The 22223-nt window shown below is 29.8% G+C and overlaps 6 protein-coding genes across 6 annotated transcripts; 2 read left to right on the forward strand and 4 right to left on the reverse strand.

Moving 5' to 3' along the window:
• Positions 1-5653: 5653 nt before the first annotated feature.
• On the forward strand, positions 5654-7876 carry GO595_001064 (adenosine deaminase; the record flags this gene model as incomplete). Its single annotated transcript, XM_067913346.1, has 1 exon — positions 5654-7876. One exon carries the CDS (start codon positions 5654-5656, stop codon positions 7874-7876), a length of 2223 nt encoding a protein of 740 aa, XP_067778682.1.
• Positions 7877-8558: 682 nt separating this feature from the next.
• On the reverse strand, positions 8559-10016 carry GO595_001065 (protein disulfide isomerase; the record flags this gene model as incomplete). The annotated part of the gene is made up of 1 exon (XM_067913357.1): positions 8559-10016. The coding sequence occupies one exon, from the start codon at positions 10014-10016 to the stop codon at positions 8559-8561; it is 1458 nt and encodes a 485-aa protein (XP_067778683.1).
• A 352-nt stretch (positions 10017-10368) lies between these two features.
• GO595_001066 (60S ribosomal protein L24) lies at positions 10369-10713 on the reverse strand (the record flags this gene model as incomplete). The annotated part of the gene is made up of 1 exon (XM_067913368.1): positions 10369-10713. The coding sequence occupies one exon, from the start codon at positions 10711-10713 to the stop codon at positions 10369-10371; it is 345 nt and encodes a 114-aa protein (XP_067778684.1).
• A 3495-nt stretch (positions 10714-14208) lies between these two features.
• GO595_001067 (CAP domain-containing protein) lies at positions 14209-15396 on the reverse strand (the record flags this gene model as incomplete). Its single annotated transcript, XM_067913379.1, has 1 exon — positions 14209-15396. One exon carries the CDS (start codon positions 15394-15396, stop codon positions 14209-14211), a length of 1188 nt encoding a protein of 395 aa, XP_067778685.1.
• A 1938-nt stretch (positions 15397-17334) lies between these two features.
• On the reverse strand, positions 17335-19737 carry GO595_001068 (Kelch motif family protein; the record flags this gene model as incomplete). The annotated part of the gene is made up of 1 exon (XM_067913391.1): positions 17335-19737. The coding sequence occupies one exon, from the start codon at positions 19735-19737 to the stop codon at positions 17335-17337; it is 2403 nt and encodes an 800-aa protein (XP_067778686.1).
• Positions 19738-21152: 1415 nt separating this feature from the next.
• On the forward strand, positions 21153-21737 carry GO595_001069 (small GTP-binding protein; the record flags this gene model as incomplete). The annotated part of the gene is made up of 1 exon (XM_067913402.1): positions 21153-21737. The coding sequence occupies one exon, from the start codon at positions 21153-21155 to the stop codon at positions 21735-21737; it is 585 nt and encodes a 194-aa protein (XP_067778687.1).
• Between the last annotated feature and the right edge of the window lie 486 nt (positions 21738-22223).

The following is a 22223-nucleotide window of genomic DNA, read 5'->3' on the forward strand; positions in this document are numbered from 1 at the left end:
TTTGGAATTGTAATATTTTTTAATGATGAACAATAACAAAAAGCATGACTTCCAATGGAATTTACATTTTTACCAATAATAACTATAACTAATTTATCACTATAATAAAATGCATGATCTTTAATTAAAGTAACAAAATCAGGAATTATGATATTAGTCAATGATGTACAATAAGAAAATGAATAACTTCCAATTGTCGAAGTAGAATTTGAAATTGATATATTTTTTAATGATGAATAATAAAATGAATAATTTCCAATTGTTATAACAGAATCTGGAATTTCAAATGTTTCACTATTAAATCCTTCTGGACAATAAATTATTGTCGAACAATTTTTATCATAAAGAATTCCATTAATATCAGAATAATAATTATTTTCTTCAGATACTTCAATAGTTTGAAGACCTGTACATCTTTCAAAAGCTATTTCGCTAATTGATATCACTGATTTTGAAATTTTTATAGTCTTTAATTTTGAACAATCGGAAAATACACGATTTCCAATCGATTCAACAGAATCAGAAATTATTATACTTGTTAATGATGTACAATAAGAAAATGCTTCATCTTCAATTGTTATTACAGAATTTGGAATTGTTATACTTGTTAAAGATGAACAACTTGTAAATAAATTCTTAGCAATTGTTTCAATAATATCAGAAATTTGAATATTTTCTAATCCACAAGAAGAAAATGCATTATTACCAATTGATTTGACAGTATCAGGAATAATTATATTTGTTAACTTCCGGCAATAAGAAAACGCACTACTACCAATTGATGTGACAGAATTTGGAATTATAATATTTGTTAACATTTGGCAAAATGAAAATAAGGATCTAGATATTATTTCAATTTTATCTGAAATTTGAATATTTTTCAATGATGAACAGGAATTAAATGAATAATCTCCAATAGATGTAACAGAATTTGGAATAGTAATATTTGTAAATGATGAACAGGAATCAAATGAATGACTTCCAATTATTGTAGTAGAATTTGGGATTATAATATTTGTTAATTTATAGCATTCATAAAATGAATAAACTCCAATTTTCGTGACAGAATTCGGAATTACAATATTTTGCAATTTAGAGCAATAATAAAATAAAAAATCTTCAATTGCATTGATGCTATTTGAAATATTAATATTAAAATATTCCAAAGAATTGCAATGATAAAATGCATTATTTCCAATAGATGTAACAGAATCTGGAATGGTAATATTAATTATTTTAGAACAATAATAAAATGAATAACTTCCAATAGTCACAACAGAATTTGGAATAATGATATTTCTTATTGATGAACAATAATAAAATGAATAATTTCCAATTGTTATAACAGAATTTGGGATTTCAATTGATTCCACTGAAAATCCTTCTGGACAATAAATAATTGTTGAATAATTTTTATCATAAAGAATTCCATTAATATCAGAATAATAATTATTTTCTTCAGATACTTCAATAGTTTGAAGACCTGTACATCTTTCAAAAACATTATCACCTATTGATGAAACGGATTTAGGAATAGTAATATTATTTAATGATGAACAATAATTAAATGCATTATTTCCAATTATTTCAACAGAATCAGAAATTATAATATTTGTCAACGATCTACAATAAGAAAATGCATTATTTCCAATTGTAATTACAGAATTTGGAATTATTATACTTGTTAATGATGAACATTGATAAAATGCACCTTCTCCAGTTGTAATTACAGAATTTGGAATTATTATACTTGTTAATGACGAGCAATCAGAAAATGCACCATCTCCAAGTGATTCAACAGAATCAGGAATTGTAATCTTTGATAATGATGAACATTCATAAAATGTTCCATTTTCAATTGTAATTACAGAACTTGGAATTATTATACTTGTTAATGATGAACAATCAGAAAATGCACCAATTCCAATTGATTCAACAGAATCAGGAATTATAATATTCAATAATGATGAGCATTGAGCAAATGCATAATCTCCAATTGTCCTTGTGTTTTTCCCAATGATTACTGTTTCTAATAGTTCACATTGTGTAAATATAAAATCGCCAATTGAAGTGGCTGAATCAGGAATTTTTATATAATTTAATAAAGCACATTGAGCAAATGCACAATCTCCAATTGTTGTCACATTTTCTCCAATAGAAACTGTTCCTAGTCCAACACAATATAAAAATGAAAAATTTCCAATTGTTGTTACGGAATTTGGCATTGTAATATTACGCATCATAAAACAATAAGTAAATGCAAAATTTCCAATTGTTGTTACTGTATTTGATATTTCAAATGTATTGTTTGTTTTCCCCATTGGATAACAAATAATTTTTGAATAATCTTTGTTATAAAGAATTCCATCTTTTGATGAAAAATAATTATTTTCTTCAGAAACTTCAATATGTTGAAAATAATAACCGCAAATAAAAGGGCATTCACCAATTGAAACAACTGATTTCGGAATTGTAATATTATTCACTAAATAACTCAGGAAAAATGTAAAATTTCCAATGGTTTCAACATTTTCTCCAATGATAATGCTTGACATTTTTTCGCATTGAGAAAAAGCAAAATCACCAATTGAAATAACTGATTTACCAATATCAACTTTGATCAAATAAGGCCATTCTGCAAAAGCATAAGCTGTAATTTCTGTAATAGAACCATCAATTATAACATGCAATGCTTCTTCTTTATATAAATCTCTTTCTTCAAATTCTTTTTGTGTCAATAAAGTTAGAGTTTGAGTTGAATTATCAAAAGTTTCAAATGTTTGAATGAAAAAGATGGCAAACGAAAACATGAAAATTTTACAATCTGATTTTTTTATATTGATATGAAACAAAATATTTTTTTGGAATATTTTGACAAAATTGTTGTATTTACTTAAAAACAATGCAAAAATGATAATGAGTAAAGCAAATGGTAAGGTATTATTTGAATAATATGAATGATTTAGATTTTGAGATAATGTTTGATTTGCTAATATTGGGTTCCTTTGCAAGGATTTAATATATGATAGTAGATGGGCGTTCAGTAAAATCGAGTGTATACAAGGATACATAGAGCGTTTTCTTTGTGGGCTTGTAAGCCAAAAAAATTGTGTTTAGTAAAATTGATACACCGAAAACAACCCTATTGAATTTTCTTTTGAATAACTTGTTGTGGTTCAAATAAAACGGTTATGAATGCAAAAAATCAATGCTACAGTACATCTGTCAGATGGCCGGTTTATTAGAAATTCGAAGTACGATCGCATCTTAACTACTTTACACATGTTTCGAGCACTTTTTGAAAATTATGGTTACAGTCATTACAAAAGATCCGATCCTGGATAACATTCATTGTATACGAAGTTTTTTGATCTATGAACTTTACAATTTCTTGTGTACTAAACGAGGTTACTACTGGTTGTAATAAAATGATTTGTATCAAATAATGCCCATATATAAAAAAGATAATTTTCTCAACGTTAAAAATCATAAATTAAACCAACAAGAAGGTGGAAAAGGAAAAATTTATTTTTTTGCATGATAAAACATAATTAAAAGAAAAATAAAATCAAACTATTTCTTTTTTGAGTTTAATCAATATCTTTAGTTATTCATAGGGTCACACTAGCAATATGTAATACCAAGCCATTTATTTTCAGTGTGCACGTAAGATATTATCACCACATTCATTATGCAATATTGGCAAGAGTTATTATATTTATTCAAATTAAATAAACCTTTAAATTTAAAGATATGTATCCTTTAATATTAGAGATTTATAGATACAAAATGCCAATTATTTAACGATTTAAATATTTCCAATGATATTTTCATTAAAATATTTTGTAAACAGTTCTTCATCAATTTTAGTTAAGTTTATAGCAAGACTGAATGAAACATTGTGTTTTTATCTTCATCGCTGTTACTTTCCAAAATGCTTTGTTTCTTATTATGAATATGAATAAGTACAATAACAAGTGCTAAAACAATGGTAATGAAAACAACACAAACACAAACAATAATTATAATAATTTTGGTTTTATCATCATTCGTATCATTTTCATTTTGATTAATAATTGTATAAAATCCTGTATAATAAGAAATATATGAAGAATATTCAATAACTGTGTATTCATAATAAATAAAGAATGTTTCAAGATAATAATAAGATGAATTTAATAATGAAATAGATATAGTGTTTGTGAAAACTGTTTTAGGGATAATTGTTTGAGTGATTGTACTTGCAAAAACTAAAGTATGAATAAATGTTGCACCAAATTGTAATGATTCAGTAAATGTATTCGATTGACTAAAAGTATTCGACTGAGAAAATGTATTTGATTTACTAAAAATATTTGATTAAGTGAATTCATTCGATTGACTAAAAGTATCCGATTGAGAAAATGTATTTGATTTAGTAAACGTATAGGAATTTGTAAATGTGTGTGTTGGCCAAATATATTGATCACATTCTTCAATTGATTCGTCTTTAATTACATCCAACGTGAGGAATTTTGATCCTTAATATAAATCTGATGTCATTACATATTTTGCAGGAACGCCATTAAATGCATTAAATTCAAATGTTAGTGGTTCTTTATAACCAATAAAATATATACATTTGAGATTGTTCCAATTGTAAAATGCAACTATCTATAATTTTAACATTTTCTTCAATGAAACAAATTCATTAAAAATAATGAAGAAATTAATATTAACAAATCAATTAATGAGATATTTTTGCAACATGGAACATCTATATCTTGAAGTTTAAATGCATTTGGATAATATATTTCATCCGTCAACACTGAATTCTTTGAAATGGCCTGTACATATGGAACCAAACGAGTAATTAAAATCATCGATAATTTGGAGGGCATGTGAATTTATTTCTTCTTATTTAAATGTGGCATGAAGCCAAGAAAAAAATTGAATGCACGCGATTGAAATAACCGAAATAATCGGTCGGAGTGCACAATTCCCACATTGAAAAACTGGTTCTGACGGTTTAGTATACAAAAAATAAAAAATATCGTGGAGAAAAAAGTTGTCAAGGCCAAGTGACTTAACGTCTTTTTAATTCTTTGGGGGTGTATCCAACAAAAAATGAAATGAAATATTTCATGTAAAGCAATCAAATTAAGGGCACCTTTTTCATCTGATCGTACAAATGTGGTCTTCAGTCAACGGTTTGCCCCCACCTGAAAACTCTAGATAAATAAAAACAAATTTCTTACTTTTTGTTTCTTGTTCCACAAGGCAAATCAAAGTGATGTCATAACATTGAGTTCAAGACCAAAAAATTTAAGCTCAAATTTGATTTTGTAAACCATTCAATTATGGGCTGCCCTTATAACCGCAAATCATGTTTTTGGTGTTTCTGGATTTTTGTATCACATCTTTGGCTTAAGATCACGTTCTTTCTGGGCTCAATTCAGCGCTTCAACATAGTTCTTTTACGATTAAAGTTATTGATAATTTGATTTATGGCTTTTGTGTAATAGAAAGTCTTTTCTTGGGTGATTTTGATTATTTTACAACGCCGTTTTGTGAGTGATAATTCAATTCAAACGTCAGTTATTTTCAATACTTTAGTCATAGAAAAATTGATAGGGAAAAAAACGATGATTTGCCTCGGCTCGTCACTTTCATCATGCAAACAAAGCTCACCTATGAGATAATGCAAAAGCTCCCTAAAGCAGAGCTTCACTGCCATCTTGATGGTTTCCTTCGTCCTCAAACAGTTCTTGATCTTGCTAAAGAACAAAATGTTGAACTTCCAGTCAAAACACTTGAAGAAATAAAATCAATCATGACAGTTCCACTTGATTGTCCTGATCTTGTTACTTATCTTAAATGTTTTGATCTTCCACTTCTTGTAATGCAATATCCATATGCTATTACCCGTATTTTCTATGAAGCTTGTGAAGATGCTGTCAAAGATGGAATCACCTATCTTGAGCTACGTTTTGCTCCAGCTCTTCATACCAACAATGGTAATTCATATTCCCAAATTCTTGAAGCTGCCATTCAAGGCTGTATCATGGCCGAAAAGAAACTCCCCATCACAGCCCGTATTATTTGCTGTGCCATGCGTCATATGAGTCCAGAAGTTAATGCTGAGATAGCCGAAATTTGTTGGCGTTATCGTCATCGTTATGTTGTTGCCTTTGACCTTGCTGGCCCTGAATATAACTTCCCACCACACAAACACGTTGCAGCCTTCCGTACCATCCGTGAGAAATCATTAGGTGTCACAATTCATGCCGGTGAAGCATTTGGTGCACGCTCAGTTGACTTAGCATTGGCATGCGCTGCCCAACGTATTGGCCATGGCACTCGAGTTGTTGAAGATCAAAAAGTATTAGATGAAGTAATCGATCGTCGTATTCCACTTGAATGCTGTGTCTCATCAAATGTCCAAACCAAAGCAGTCCAAAAACTCGAAGACCATCCAATCAAGAAATTATTTGATTTGGGTGCAATCACAGTTCCATGCACAGATAACCCAACAGTATCCGGCGTAACATTAACAAATGAATATATGTTACTCCAGGACAAGTTTAACTTTACAGTTGCCGAAATCCTTAAATGTATTGACTATGGATTTCGTAGTGCATTTGTCTCTGAAGGCCACAGGAAGAGACTCCGTGTTCAAGCATTTATTAAATCGATGAAAATACTCCAAGAAAACAACATTGACATTTCTGGAGTTATTGCTAATTCTGATTACTATGCAAAGATCGGCTTAACAGTTCCGCCAGCCTTTAAGCCAATTGTCCAAAACCCACCATTAACACTTTCATTATTACAACAATTATCCAAATGTGATTTAGATTGCAGATTAATTGGAAGTGTACCATTTGGCTTATTATATGAATTCTACACCAAACTAAGTGAGGAAGAACGTAATTCACTTCCTAAATTTGCATCTGCTGAAGAAATGAAAGAATTTTGTTTATGTAAAGAGGAAGAACAATTCCATCTTAAAGGCAAAGCTTTAGCTATATCGTTATTACAAACAGAAGAGAACATTCGCTCTGCTGTTAATGCGATTTTAGATGAAGCATTCCAAGACAAAGTCATCTACATGGAGTTAACGGTCTGTCCGTTATACCACATCAAGAAGGAGTTAACCTCTGAAAAAGTCGTCGAAATAATTTCAGACGAAATTGAGAAGTTTACAAATGGCAAAGACATGACCGTTAAAATTGTCATTAATGGTAATATTAAGACTCTATCACCATTACAAATCCATGAATTAGCCAAACTTGCAGTTAAGTGCCAAGACAAAGGAGTTGTTGGCTTTACCACAACAACAGCCGAAATTAGTGAAGAGCAAATGCGCTTTTATGAACAAACATTTAATTATTTAAGACAAAACCATATACCAGTAACAATGTTTGCAGGTGAAAGTAATACTGAATCTGTAAATTGCGCATTAATTCGAGGTCATGCACGAAGAATCTCTGGAGGCTTTAAGATTGCGCAAAGCGAAACATTACTTAGTGACGTAACATCACATAACAATGCGATATTGTTTAACTTGTCGCCGCGAATGAAAAACGCTGTTAAGGGATGGCATGATTCGCCTGTTCGTTTCTTCTATGACTTTGGCGTTCGATTAGCGTTCTGCTCGATACATAACGCATTCACGAACAAGTCCAGATCGCAGCAATTGTTCGAAATCGCTGAGGCGTCTGGATTCGATGCTGTCACTTTGTTGTCCATTATGAATAATTCGTTTGCTTCAATTTGTTTGCATTATAAAGATGTAAATAAGTACCAAAAGAGATTTTGGAAGGAGTCAATCGAATTATTGAAGCAAAATGGATACACAACATTTATGAACTATTCATATTTCCCAACTGAATAAGTAAATAATTAAATGAATTAAATTTCTTCAAATAAAAAATATTGCGCAGAACTTAGTGAAACATTTACAGATCATTAGGCGTTTTGATTTTGAACTGAGAAGTGAAGGGAAAATGTTATACATGTTTTGTGATTCGGCTTCTACTTTAAAGTGGTTTTTCAACTCTAAACTCAGTTGAGCCAAAAAGTTCTTTTCAATAGAATAAAACTTGATCTCTTTTATTAAATAAAACCTTATGATCTCATACCATCGATAATTTTATGCTCCTTTGGAAATAATTGAATATTTCAACTTGTCTGTGCTTTTCTAAAATGATTCAAGAACATTAATCAATTCATGGAATGCATTAACTCATTTAGCAAACGATTCTCAGTCATGTAATTTCGCAAATAATTTCACATCGATTTTAATCAAACAATTTACTGTTATATACCTTCGTAAATAATTTAACATAAACTTTAATCAAACAATTCGCTGTTATTTAATTTTATAAATAATTATACATCGATTTTAATCAAACAATTTACTGTTATGTACCTTAGTAAATAATTTAACATAAACTTTAATCAAACAATTCGCTGTTATTTAATTATATAAATAATTTTACATCGATTTTAATCAAATAATTCGTTGTTATTTAACTTCGTAAACAATTTACAACATGCAATCAATTTGTGTTTATTCATATCTCGTCGAAGCCACCTCCGATTTCTTTTGACATTATCTCATCCAAATCGAAGTCACTTTGCTCCATTCCGTGCGCCCATTCCATCACCGACAAGTAGTTTGCCGGCCCCGCGTACTGTATACCTTCTGTCACGTTATTCGTCGGGAAGTACCATATCGACGGAATCCCCAATCCGATGTCCCTTTGGAATGACGGCGTCGAAATTGTTACGTCCCAAAACGCCCAATTCACTGTTCCGCCTGCGCGCGCAATAGTTTTAGCGGCGTCAATGCCCGCGCGCTTTAACGTGCCGCATTTGATACAAAACGCTGAAGTGAACAATGTGAAGAATGGTCCTTCGTTCATCATTCGCTCAAATGCAAATTCGGTAACTGGTCGAAGGGTTCCATATAAGCCATGAGGAGTAGGAATAGTCGCCATTTCTAATGTGTCATTGGAAAATTGGTTAAATATCGTTTCGTTGGATATATCAGATACATAATAACTGATATTGGTATAATTGGCAGAGATGTAAATAATGCTGGGAATGGTGGTAACATTAAATAAGGTGACAAGAGACGAAAATTTATGAGAATCGGCTGTGTAGAATCGAATCCAATTTTGTGTATTGGAATATTTGCCAAGAAGTGGATAGACTGAATCAACGTCAGCGGAAGAGCTGGTGTCGAGAATGGCAACGGCTGAGCGGATGGAAACGCCATCTGGTGAAAATAGATTTATTGTATTAAGTTCTCGGAATAATGGAATGGAATTGTGTTGAGTCCATATAAACATTTCGTCTGCATCAGGTTCGCCATCATATACAAACTTTTGGAGATCAGAGAAACGAATTAACATTAACGAGGGATATCTGACACGAAGGGTCTTGGCAACAGATTTGTCGGCGATACGAACGAATGGAAAGTATGGACCAAGCTCTTGTGCAAGGTCATTCATACAACGTTCGAATTTGGTATCTTGATCTCCAATAAGAATGATCGCTAATTGTTTGTCTGGATATGCATCTGAGATAGCTGTGTACACATCGGATTCTGTGACATTCTCTTTGAACTTTAATTCAATGATATTAGGAGTTGTCCAATTTGAAATAAAACGCCTTATACTGTCTTCAGAGAACATACCATGATGGATTCCTGTTTTAGTGCCACTTAAAAAATGGAAAAGTGTTGGAAATCCTGGAACTGAATATGTTCTTGCTACATCAGCTCCAACAGATGCTGGAACAACAAAAAATTTGGCCTTTTTCTTATATTCCTTTGCAACCTTTACATAATTGGCATAAGCTGCATCAGAAAGCTTTGAGTGGTCTTGATGGAAAAGAACAAATGATGATTTCTCTTTTCTAATAGCATCACGCATTGTATTATCATCAAGTATACGAATGAATGAGGAGTCCATTTGTACTCTTGGAATATTTATTGCTGCTGCACCTAATGCAAAAACAACAAACATAGTTTATAGAACGGTTAACTGAACAATTGAAAATTTCCAATGCTTTGTTTGACCAAAAAATGACGGTTTTTTACCACCTCACCAAATTTTTACGAATAAAATTCTGTTTATTTTTATGGATATTAATTTTTTCTTGGTAAGACTGATCATTATTTAAGTACAAATTTAAGTTGAAATTCTCCATAATTTTTAATTTTCGATTTTTTTATGATTTTTGTGTCCAATCAGTTTTAGATCTAAAACTGATCATCATTTTTGAAAGAGGCTTTATTACAAAAAAATAAAACAATCTCGAAAAAAAAATGATTCGTTATTCTTCTTCTTGTTATTATATATTAGCAATGGTGTTTATTTACTTCTTTCCTCCTTTCTTGGTTTGTTGGACACGCCTCTTTACAGCTGTCGTTGCAATCTTTGCATTTGCATCAACTGAAACACCGGCATATCCACGAGTAACTTTCTTGGATCTTTGAACACGTCCTTTCTTTTCAACTTGATCAGTGTTAGCCTTTTTATGGTCAAAACGGTAGTGTTCAGTCCAGCTAATCTTTCTTGGATTCCTTTTACGTTGCCACATGCGGAATGTCTTGCGTGATTCAAAAGCCATCATATGCTTATCTTCACGAATATAAATGATACCGTGTCCTGGGTGAAATTGGTGACCAGAGAATCCATCAATCTCGGTTCTGTGAGACATTACAGGAAAGGAAGGGCCAAACTTCGAACGCCACTTTTTGTATTTTTATTGAAATCAAGAAATGTGATCTGAAAAGAAGAATTAAATGAGTAATTTTAAATCAAGAAAATATTAGTAAATTTATAACCTAAAACTTTATATGAAGTATGTATTTAATATTTGATGGTTTAAAGTTAAAATCACTTTGTTGTATATTAAAATGATGAGATTAAGTCTGTGTTATTAATAGGATTTTGTTTTCATTTATGTGTTAATTTCTTATTCCAAATTAAGCCATTTAAAATTATAATAACTTTTATTTTACTTTGGTTTCAATTATGCACTTCGATTGTAATTCATAAAAACTATATACTAAAAGTAAGAACAGTTTTTCTTGTTTAAAAGTAATTTAAATTTTTATTTATATTGAAATTTTTCATCAGAACTACTTCTCTATCGGATTTTTAAACTTGAAAAAATAATATTAAATAAGACAAATAAAAATCTTAGGATTTAATATCAAATTCCTTTATGCTTAAGAAGTAATTCAACAATTTCTGCATTACCTTTTTCGGTCGCATATATTAGTGATGTTTTAAATAATTTATATAGTTTTCGTGTGTTATAAAAAAATTTCAAATTATAAAAATAAATATTAAATAAAACAAATAAATATCTTTAGCATTAATATCAATTCCTTTTTGTTCAAGAAGTAATTGAACTATTTCTGTATGACCATTTCTAGATGCTTCAATAAGTGCTGTTTGAAATAATTTAAATAATTTCCAAATATTATTTTGAAATATAAAATTATTAAAATAAATTCTAAATAAAACAAATAAATATTTTTAGCATTAATATCAATTCCTTTTTGTTCAAGAAGTAATTTAACTATTTCTGTATAACCTTCATCAGATGCATACATAAGTGCTGTATTAAATATATATAATAATTTCCAAATATTATTTTGAAATAAAAAATTATTAAAATAAATTTCAAATAAAACAAATAAATATCTTTAGCATTAATATCAATTCCTTCTTGTTCAAGAAGTAATTGAACTATTTCTGTATGACCATATTTAGATGCCCACATAAGTGCTGTCCAAAATAATTTAAATGATTTCCAAATATTATTTTGAAATATCAAATTATTAAAATAAATTTCATATAAAACAAATAAATATCTTTAGCATTAATATCAATTCCTTCTTGTTCAAGAAGCAATTTAACTATTTCTGTATGACCATATCTAGATGCTAATATAAGTGCTGTTTCAAATAATTTAAATGATTTCCAAATATTATTTTGAAATATCAAATTATTAAAATAAATTTCATATAAAACAAATAAATATCTTTAGCATTAATATCAATTCCTTCTTGTTCAAGAAGCAATTTAACTATTTCTGTATGACCATATTTAGATGCCCACATAAGTGCTGTCCAAAATAATTTAAATGATTTCCAAATATTATTTTGAAATATCAAATTATTAAAATAAATTTCATATAAAACAAATAATTATCTTTAGCATTAATATCAATTCCTTCTTGTTCAAGAAGTAGTTTAACAATTTTTATAAAACCAAATTGAGATGCCAACATAAGTGCCGTCCAAAAAAATTTAAATAATTTCCAAATATTATTTTGAAACACCAAATTATCAAAGGAGATTTTAAATAAAGTTTAAAAATATTATCTATAGCATTAATATCTATATCTTTTTGTTCAAGAAGTAATTTAACAATTTCTGTATGACCATTATAAGATGCAAGTATAAGTGCTGTTCTAAATAATTTAAAAAATTTTCAAATTCTGCTTTAAGATTTTATTATATTAAAACAAACATTATTCAAAACAAACAAATATCTTTAGCATTAATGTCAATTCCCTTTTGTTCAAGTAGTAATTGAACTACTTCTGTATGACCATTATATGATGCACACATAAGTGCTGTTCTAAATAATTTAAATAATTTTCAAATTTTGCTTTAAGATTTTAATTTATTAAAACAAACTTTATTCAAAACAAACAAATATCTTTAGAATTTATATCAATTCCGTTTTGTTCAAGTAGCAATTGAACTATTTCTGCTCGACCATTTGAAGATGCTTTAATAAGAGCTGTATTAAATAATTTATATAAGTTCCATATGTTATATTAAATTATTATAATATTAAAATAAATTTTATGTAAAACATATAAATATCTTTAGCATTGATATCAATTTCTTCTTGATCTAAAATATATTTCACAAGTTCGACATTTCTTGATTCTGAAGAAGAGATTAAAATATCAATTGGGATATGATTGCTATCAAGAAAATGTTTAACAAGAAAAATATTTCCAATTTTTGTTGATACATGAATAATATCTTCATTAATTTTCATTCCTTCTTTAAGTAAAAATGAAAAAATTTCATAATTATTATATAAAATACATTCAATACCTAATTTTTCTAAATTAATTTTCTTCATTTTCTTTTCATAAACATAATGAAAGATATCATTTCGATGAAATCGAATAGCTGCTTCATATGCACCTTTAAATGATGAATGATTTTGTTTACATAAATGAATGATTTCAATGTTTCCGCTTGCAACAGCATATTTACCTGTGTTTTCTACAATAGCACCATTCATAAGTAAATGTTTGAAACATTTAACTGATCCAAAAAATGCTGCATAATCAATTAATGAAACATAATCATAAACAAATGAACACCTTTCATAAAGTGATGGCTCAATTTCTTGGTTAAAATCAAATTTTGTTTGTGATGATATATCTTGAAGTTTTTCTATTTCATCATTTCGGATTATTTTTGCAATTTCATTCGGATTAATACCTTCTTTGACATATTTCTTTTGTAATTCAAGATCATTCTTCGATAGTTCTTTATAATATTCGATGATTTCTTCTTCTGATAGGTAATTAATGAAATGTAATCTCTTATTATTTTTGATAAATTTGAAGTCAATATAATTGTTTTCTAACATTTTTTCAAGAAGATAATATGACTCATTCATATTACTATCAAGAATTAGTTTAACAAATACATCAAAAATGTTTGGTTTAATTTGATTTTCCTCTTCTAATTTCTTTATTTCTTTCAAAAAATTAAAGTATACATCGAAATCATTTATTCTTGCATAGAGATTTGAGTATATCATTTGACAAATCATCATGTTAAAAGATAATGGATAAATATAATTAAATTTGTTTATTATTAAGTTTACTGTTTGAGAAAGATTTCCTTCATTCAAACCAAAAATTTTATTGTTGATGAAAAAAATTGTTTCCCATTCTTTTTGAGTTGAGTTGTCTGATTTACAAATTTGCATTCGAATGATGAATGTAACCAGAAAACGATAGAAATGTGCAGGCAAATATTTAACGGTCGAAAATATCTATCGTTTGTCCAACTTCAATGGAACTTTTTCAAAGAAATTTAACCAAAATTCTGAGTGTATCGTTCTATCGTACTTTTTGTATACAGTTTATATATGAAAAGATTTATTACGAAGAAGAAGAGACATCTTTCTTAAACTTTTTCTGGTAAATCAAAAATCCGACAATAGCCAAAACAATCACAACAATCACAGCAATAACAATTCCTGCTATAGCGCCAGGGCCAAGAGAAGAACCAGAATTTTCGGGGTCATTTGATTTTGTACCATAATCAGAAGAATCTAAAGGTTCATTTGGGTTCAACAACTTATTTTCTAGTTCTTCTGAATAATCTAATTCTGTTGTTACGTCATTGCAATTAATTGGTCGAACACTGTACGATACGTCAAAACCGTCGCTTTCACTTTTTGCATGAACGATATAAACTTCGCCCGCTTTGATGAGGGTTCGATTGACTTTAAAAACAATCGCATCCGAATACCCGTACTCTACATTACTTAGTAACGTGGACGTGATGATGTTTTCACCTTTGGAATTATATGCAGTAATTTTATATGGTCCAAAAATTTTAGGATAGAGATAATACACACATGAAGTTTTGCCATCAGGAGTAGTGGTGCATTTACGTGTGGCATTTGTGACATGAGATAAGCTCCATTGATTATAACAAAGATTAATGGGAACAATTCCAATTGGATATGCAACAAATTTGACACTGGTAACGAGAGGATCATCCTTTTGACGGTTCGTCATGCCTTGGATGTAAAGGTTGGTGAAATGATCTTTTACACCTCCGCTCCATTGTAATTTTGTTGGTGCAATTATGTGCCTCCGATGGCCAACTGTTTCAACAGTTTGATCATTCATATAAGCTTCAATTGAATCTGTGAGTGAAGCATTTATATAAGTTTGATATAAGTTTGATGCTCCTAATGCATCATCTCCTAATTTTGTATAACACTTAAAATCTTCAGATGGGTGGTGAGTAAGTGAGCCATATTGAGATAAAATAGCACACCCTTCTTGTGAGGCTTTTCGAAAACTTGAATTTTCATATATTGGTGCTTGACCTAACATATATCTGAAGAAGTTAATTCTTTTTTCTGCTTTGTCGAAATCATCTTGATTAATTGCTTCGCCAGGATCACATTCATTTGTTGTCGATCCTGACCAAAAGGGACCTGTAGGGGTTGGTAAATAATCCTCTTGGTAACGCTGGCATGTTTCCAAAGCTGTTCGACGTTCAACAGCCTCGTATATTGTTAAAGAAGCACAGAAAGGCACAAAAAGAAACATTTGAAGTTGGCTGATCGACATGAAGCTCAAAAAGTGAAAATTAAAACCCACACAAAATTCAGCTGATTAAACGCAAGATTCAATGGTTTATAAATCTGCAACTGTGAACGATGTCTGTTTAACTGATAACATGAAAATAAAACACAACTCTTCATGAGCAAACACATACCAGAAAGCCATTTGCTTACAAATGATTTATCATGAATTCCTTTTTTCATTAAGAGCGGTTCCTTATTTCATGTGCACATCGCTTCGTGAAATTGAATGGGAAATGATCGTTAAAATTTCTTAAACGGTCGCCATCAAAGGGTCTGTTTCAGCTTTATTTTAACAGACTTTGTGAATAAACGAAAGCCCACAAAAAGATCTTTTAATGAACCGAATACAAACTTTTGGAGTTGTAATAACTCCTCTCACAGACGACATAAGCAAGAAAGCTCTTTCCGAAAATTTTTCAAAATTTGGAAAAATTATAAATATTTCGATCAACAAAAACAAAAATTGTTCATATGTAAATTATGAAAGAAAAGATAGTTCTATCCGTGCTGCCGAAGAAATGAGTGGCCAATATATTGGTGATACAAAAATTAAAGCTGAAGCACAAAATAAGAAAAATTCAAATCCCAAAACAAACAACCCTTGTGTACGTATATCTGGATTTAATCAAAACGTTACTGAAACCTATCTTTCTAAAGTATTTCATACACTTCCAGGGTTCAAAAGTGTATTCATTCCGAAAGGAAAGACTTTTGGTTTTGTTAATTTCAACACAGAAGATGAAGCGACTTCAGCCTTCAATGAAATAAATGGGAAACAATTCGATAATTTTACAATTGAAGCATCACGTCGCCAAAATCCGTTAACAAAACCTCCAAATTTTCAAACTGAAAGAGAAAAAGTGACCATGCCGATACATAACACAAAAAGTGACAATGTAATGTTACCAAAAAGTGACGAATCAAATTCAAAAAAAGAAGAATTTTCGGTAGATCAAATGATTGTTTCATTTATCGAAAACTTTCTTAAAACCAAGTATTATAATAATTTTGACCAATTTTGTTCATTTTATTGTAAGCAACCAATTTTTACCCTTAGTGAATCATATCTTAATAACGGTCTCAAGCAAACAATTGAAGAAAATGAAAAACAAACGGCGCATTCTCCAATTGATATCATTGAAATCCTTAGGAACTCGCTTTTCGGGAGTTTGTTTTGTTCATTTGATTCATTAAATGTTTCGCAAATTGGCGAATATTCGTTTTCTGTGATGTTGAATGGACACTTCAAAGATATCCAAACAATGGAAGTGTTCAGAGTCATGACAATTTTTTATTCATTCGAAGATTCCCAATTCAAAATTAGCTCTGACCATATACACATCAAATTTTTTGTTCCAAATGCAATGTGAACATTTTTAAATAATTTGTATAATAAATATTTTTTGTATTTACGTTATTCTTTTTAAAAATAAAAATTATTTGGAAATCAATAAAGTTGAACAATAAAGTTCTTTCACAAACACTTCATTTTTTGAATATAAATACGATGATTTTTCATTCATTCGATTCTATCGTTGCAACCACTTTATTTGAAGTGCATGCTAATGTTTTCATGAAATTGTATTTCCAAGTATAGGTATTTCCAATATAAATTCCAATATTTAAATTAATATTATTTAAATCCAATATACTTGGAAATACCTGAAATTGATTTCATGCAAATTTTTCAGGAAAGTACCTATTCAACCAAAAGATAAATTTATTTAGTCATTAAAGTTCACAACAAATAAATTCAAGGCATTTGCTAAACACATCTTAACTCATGATTCATATGGGTACACACATATGAGATGTGGAGCTTGTTATAATCAAGTAATACTAAAGTTATTTAGGTTAAAGTTAAAGAAAGAAAATATTTTATTAATAAGTTCTATAATTTTTAACAATCCAAAGTCAAAATATCTCTTAATATCATCGATGAATTCATTTCTTCTCTCACTATACTAACCTTATACAAACCATTACACATTCCATTTTCACTTATTCCGCCATATATCCAAATCTCATTTTGATTGACATCAATACCAAAATGTGATAACATTAATGGGAACTTTCCTTCGTATTGTACGAAACCCCATTGATTAATTTGGTTCATAATGAAAGGAACACTTGAACCTGTTCCTCCAATAACCCAAACGCAATCTTTATAATTAATAACTTTATGTCCATATCTTCCAAATGGATAAATCCCATAATATATTTCGGGCCTATATTCCCATTCATTACTTAATGACAATGTATAAACTTTATTCGAAAGTTCATTTTCGGATGTAATTCCTCCGATTAATAAAACATAGCCATTATATGAGACAAGTGAATGATATGAAAGAGTTGGGACAATAGAATTAATGCTTATTTCAGTCCACTTGGAGTTGCGGATGTCATAGGAGAACGTTTGGAAGATATCTTTGCCACCGCTCAGAATAAGTTTGCCTTTGTGTAAAATCATCGATAGCCCGGGGCCCCCCGGCATGTTTGGAATGACGTTTAACATTTCCCATTCATTTTGGTCGATATTAAAATACCAAAAATCATTTAAATCTTCTTCTAAACCTTTCCCGCCATATAAATATAGGTTTCCTTCATGTGAAACCATAACACTGTCATATCGTGGTGAAGGACCAAAATTAAAATGATATTCTTCCCAATGATTGGTATCAATTGAATATGAAAAAAAGTCATTTGATACTTCGTTACGTGAATTAATTCCACCAAATACCCATATTTTGTCTTGATTTAAACATAGACAATGATGAATAATTTTATGAAATGCGGAATCTACAAGCTCCCATTTAAGGCCTATGGTATCCTTAGCAACTTGCGTTTCCCGATTAGTTACAGCTTCGGTTAATGCATGTAAAAATGTTGATGATATGTTTTCTGTTTCAAATTTTAGTTCATATTTGTCTTTAAAGGTATACAAGAAAAATGAAGTCGGACCAGATGATTCAAAACGAATTCTTGTGTAATTAAAGATTAATATATCTTTAGGATCACAAATGTTTTTTGGAAAAATATAAACAGCATCAGTAAAAAGAGCTACAATAGTATTAACATGTTCGAATTCAGCATCAAATCGATCAATAAATGCTTGATTATCTTTCATTGTAATAAATGACTTATAATCAGCCATTTGTTTTTCAAACTTGTTCGCCGATTGCGCCAATATTTGTTCTGCATTTTGTTTATGCTTGAAATTACTGAGTTCTTCAAGAGCAGCAAAAAGTGGCGTCAGATCGGGGTGCCCCAAAGGAGTTGATTTAAGTAAACGTTCAATGAAAAGTTGATATCTTGGAATCCTTTGGACAGGTGAAATCAGGAAAGAGGGAACTGTTTTGTTTTTAAGAAGGCGCGACTTGATGAACTCTTTTAATATAGTTTCATTTTCTGGATTTGATGAAAACTTAACAAAAGATTCTGAAATTAATGGATATAGATTTGAATATTGGTCAAATGTCAAAAAGATCTTACGAATACTTCGAATAAATATTTGCCCATGTTGAGATATAAATGGATTATGACATTGCTCAAGTTCATGAATAAATTCATCTTGATATTGATCAATTGAAATAATAATTTCTCTAAATAACTTCAAGGCTTTGGGGTCAAGTATCTGATACATTTCAAAGAAGGGAATGATAGCAGTTCGTATGACTTTTATATCTTTCGAAAATGATAATTCAGATTTAAGAAATTCTGCAGATGCACCACATCTTTCGTTTATCATCTTAATTTCTTTAGATGAAAAGTTTGCAACAATACATAGATGTTGTTGGATAATCTGACATATGAAATTTGATTGCGTATGATCTTTATTTGTATCTTGGTTTAAAGAAACAACAGAAAATGATTTGGAATTATCGCGGAAAATTCTTGCAATAGTTTCTTTCATTTCTTCATCTGTAAATGGAGGATAAAGTGAAAACGGAAATTCCATAAAATATTGACCACTAGAGGAGTATACTGGAAGGGAAAAATCTGCCTTTATTTCTCGTTTCATAAATTCAATCCATACCTTTGGGTTGATGTAAGAATTTGAAGATTTAACAGGGTATCCAAATTGTGTTAGTTTTCGACCAACTATAGGGTCTTTCATTGCTGGTATTATAAAATTTGCTGATCGAATGAAAAGGTCATAATCTTTTGAAACTTGAAATTTTACATAAATAGGTCCAAAATCTCCTGTTTCAAAAGCTTCCACAAGACTCACCAGGGAGACAAAATCTGTTGTTTCATTAGGTAATACTATTTTTATCTTTAGAAACGACTTCCAGCACTCCATTCAGTGTCTGAACAGTCTTTGGAAAGACGGTGCTTTGAAAAAGTTGCTATCGTTTTTTGCCGAACAAAAAATGACTAAAAATTTGGATAAAAAGTTTCAACTTCTAATTTTATCAAAGCATTTTATATAATAAATGTTAAAGTTTATTTTCCATGCCATCATAAAAAGATGTAAAATAAAATAAATACAGTTTATAAACACTTGTAAACATAGATTTACAAACAGATTTTTTTTCATAGTTCTTCATGCTTCTTCCTAAATATAATGTTTCCTAGTTTTTTATAAGCGCTTATGTATCCTTTTGGGTGACAAAATCCTGATGTATCACATACAGCAGTTGGATTCTTATACTTTTGGATTCCATTTAAGAACGCTTCTTTGCGCCCCTCTTCCAATAAATAACAAAAATCTCCAAAAAGTCTGTTAGCTGATGTACAAAAATTTGAAAGATATTTCATTCTGGCCTCTGATGGCATTGCCTTCAAATGTATGGACAAAAAACGACATTGAAAACAATTCGTTCCATTTCTTTTTTGAGAAACTCTTGAAACACATGGACCGATTATCATACATGCATTTCTTGGAATTTTTGCTTGTCCGAATTTTTGAAAAATAGAAGCTTTTACATCTTCGATAAATCTACAGTATTTGTTTTTACTAGCTTTATTAGCGCACTCTGAATCTTGATTTGGGATAATTGATGAATTATGATTATAAATATGTACAATTTTGTTACACAATGAGCACGCATCAAGTAGAGCTTGTTCTGTGGTAAAATTTTCCCAATAAATCCGAGAAAATGCAAAAAAAGTGAACAGATGTATCATCATGTGAAAATTAAAAAACGGTTTCTCCGTGACGGTTATGACTATTACAGGAATCTAAGTGTAACATCAACTCGTTTGTCTTGGTCAAGAAATAGAAACTTATTCGTAACTTCCTTGAAATTTTTTTTTAAATTAATGGTTTGCTTGTGTTTGTTTAGCTTAGTTAAAAATCAAAATCCAAATCAATTAATTTGTCCCTTGTTAATTGCATTTGTTAGCTTTAAAGCTTGTGTACACACTTTTGTTTATAGGTGTTATATTTGTATTATACTTGGGAATTACTTCGTGTTTTGCAGAAGACAAATTTTCAACGCAATTTATGAATTTCAATTAATTCAATATTTAGACAGCATTTCAACTTTTTATTAATATTTATTTGAGAAATATCTCTTGTTTCTCTTTTGTTTTTCCAACAATAAGAATTGCTTTGAATATGTGCTGTTGTTGACAGAATCTTCTTGTTTGAGTATAATTTTTTTCATTGAAGTTGTTATTGGAGAACCACTTTTTGAATTACCCTCAAATAAAACGATCGATTTATACTCAAATATTTGTGAGAAACGATAAGAAGGGGTTATATAAAAATAAATGCTAATATCAAAAAACAATTCTTTTCATTGTCGTGTAGTTTTAATTGGTGATGCATCTGTTGGCAAAACATGCCTTTTAGGACAACTTATTGATAACAAATTCAATCCATCTGAACAAAGTACAATTGGTGCAAATTATCAAATCTACAATGAAGAAATTGATGGAATTAAAGCCGAAGTTCAAATATGGGATACAGCTGGCCAAGAAAAGTTTAGATCTCTAGGACCAATTTATTTTAGGAACGCACTTGGCGCTGTTGCTGTATTTGACATTACAAATAAAAGCACATTTGATCACTTAGACGAATGGATTAAGTCATTTACTGATGCTTCTGGAACCGAGTCCACAATTTTTGTTGTGGCCAATAAATCTGATATGGTTCAAGAACAAAAAATTTCATTTTCACAAGTACAAGCATACGCAGAACAAAGAGGTTACAGAGCGTTTGAAACGTCTGCCAAAACAGGTCAAGGGGTTCAAGAATTATTTTCCGAATTAGCCAAAACAATTTTAAATAAGCACCGTGAAGTAAAAGTTACAAAACAAGAGTTAAAACCATCTGAAGGAGGGTGCAAGTGCTAGAGAAACGCGCATGATTAATAAATATATTTATTTATTTTTTACATCAATTCTGTGATATACGATAGAAACGATGCTGAAAAATTCTGTGGGAGCGGATCAAAATCATATGAAAAAGTTGTTTTAACCATCACAACGATTTGGAAACGTTTCCAACAACTTCAGGGATAAGTTGTAGTGCGAAACATTAAAATTTAATGTTCGAATGTTACCGTTTTAAAATATGAATGATGCAATGAAATTTATTGCTTGCCAAAATTACATTAAATAAAATAAAAATAATATTTCTCTACATTTAATTTCACAGTGTTTGCCTAGGCATTATTATTACAAATTGTATTATTTAGTCTATTACATTTTTAATCCAATAAAAATATTTCTCATATTTCTTCATGACGATTGACACCATATTATTCATATGTCCATTAAATCACAAATATTTCTCAATTACAAAAGCAAAAGCGTTTCCGCATGTTTCACAACAAGTGT

Source organism: Histomonas meleagridis, assembly GCF_020186115.1.
Source record: "Histomonas meleagridis strain 2922-C6/04-10x chromosome Unknown contig_12, whole genome shotgun sequence".
Classification (NCBI taxonomy): Eukaryota; Parabasalia; order Tritrichomonadida; family Dientamoebidae; genus Histomonas; species Histomonas meleagridis.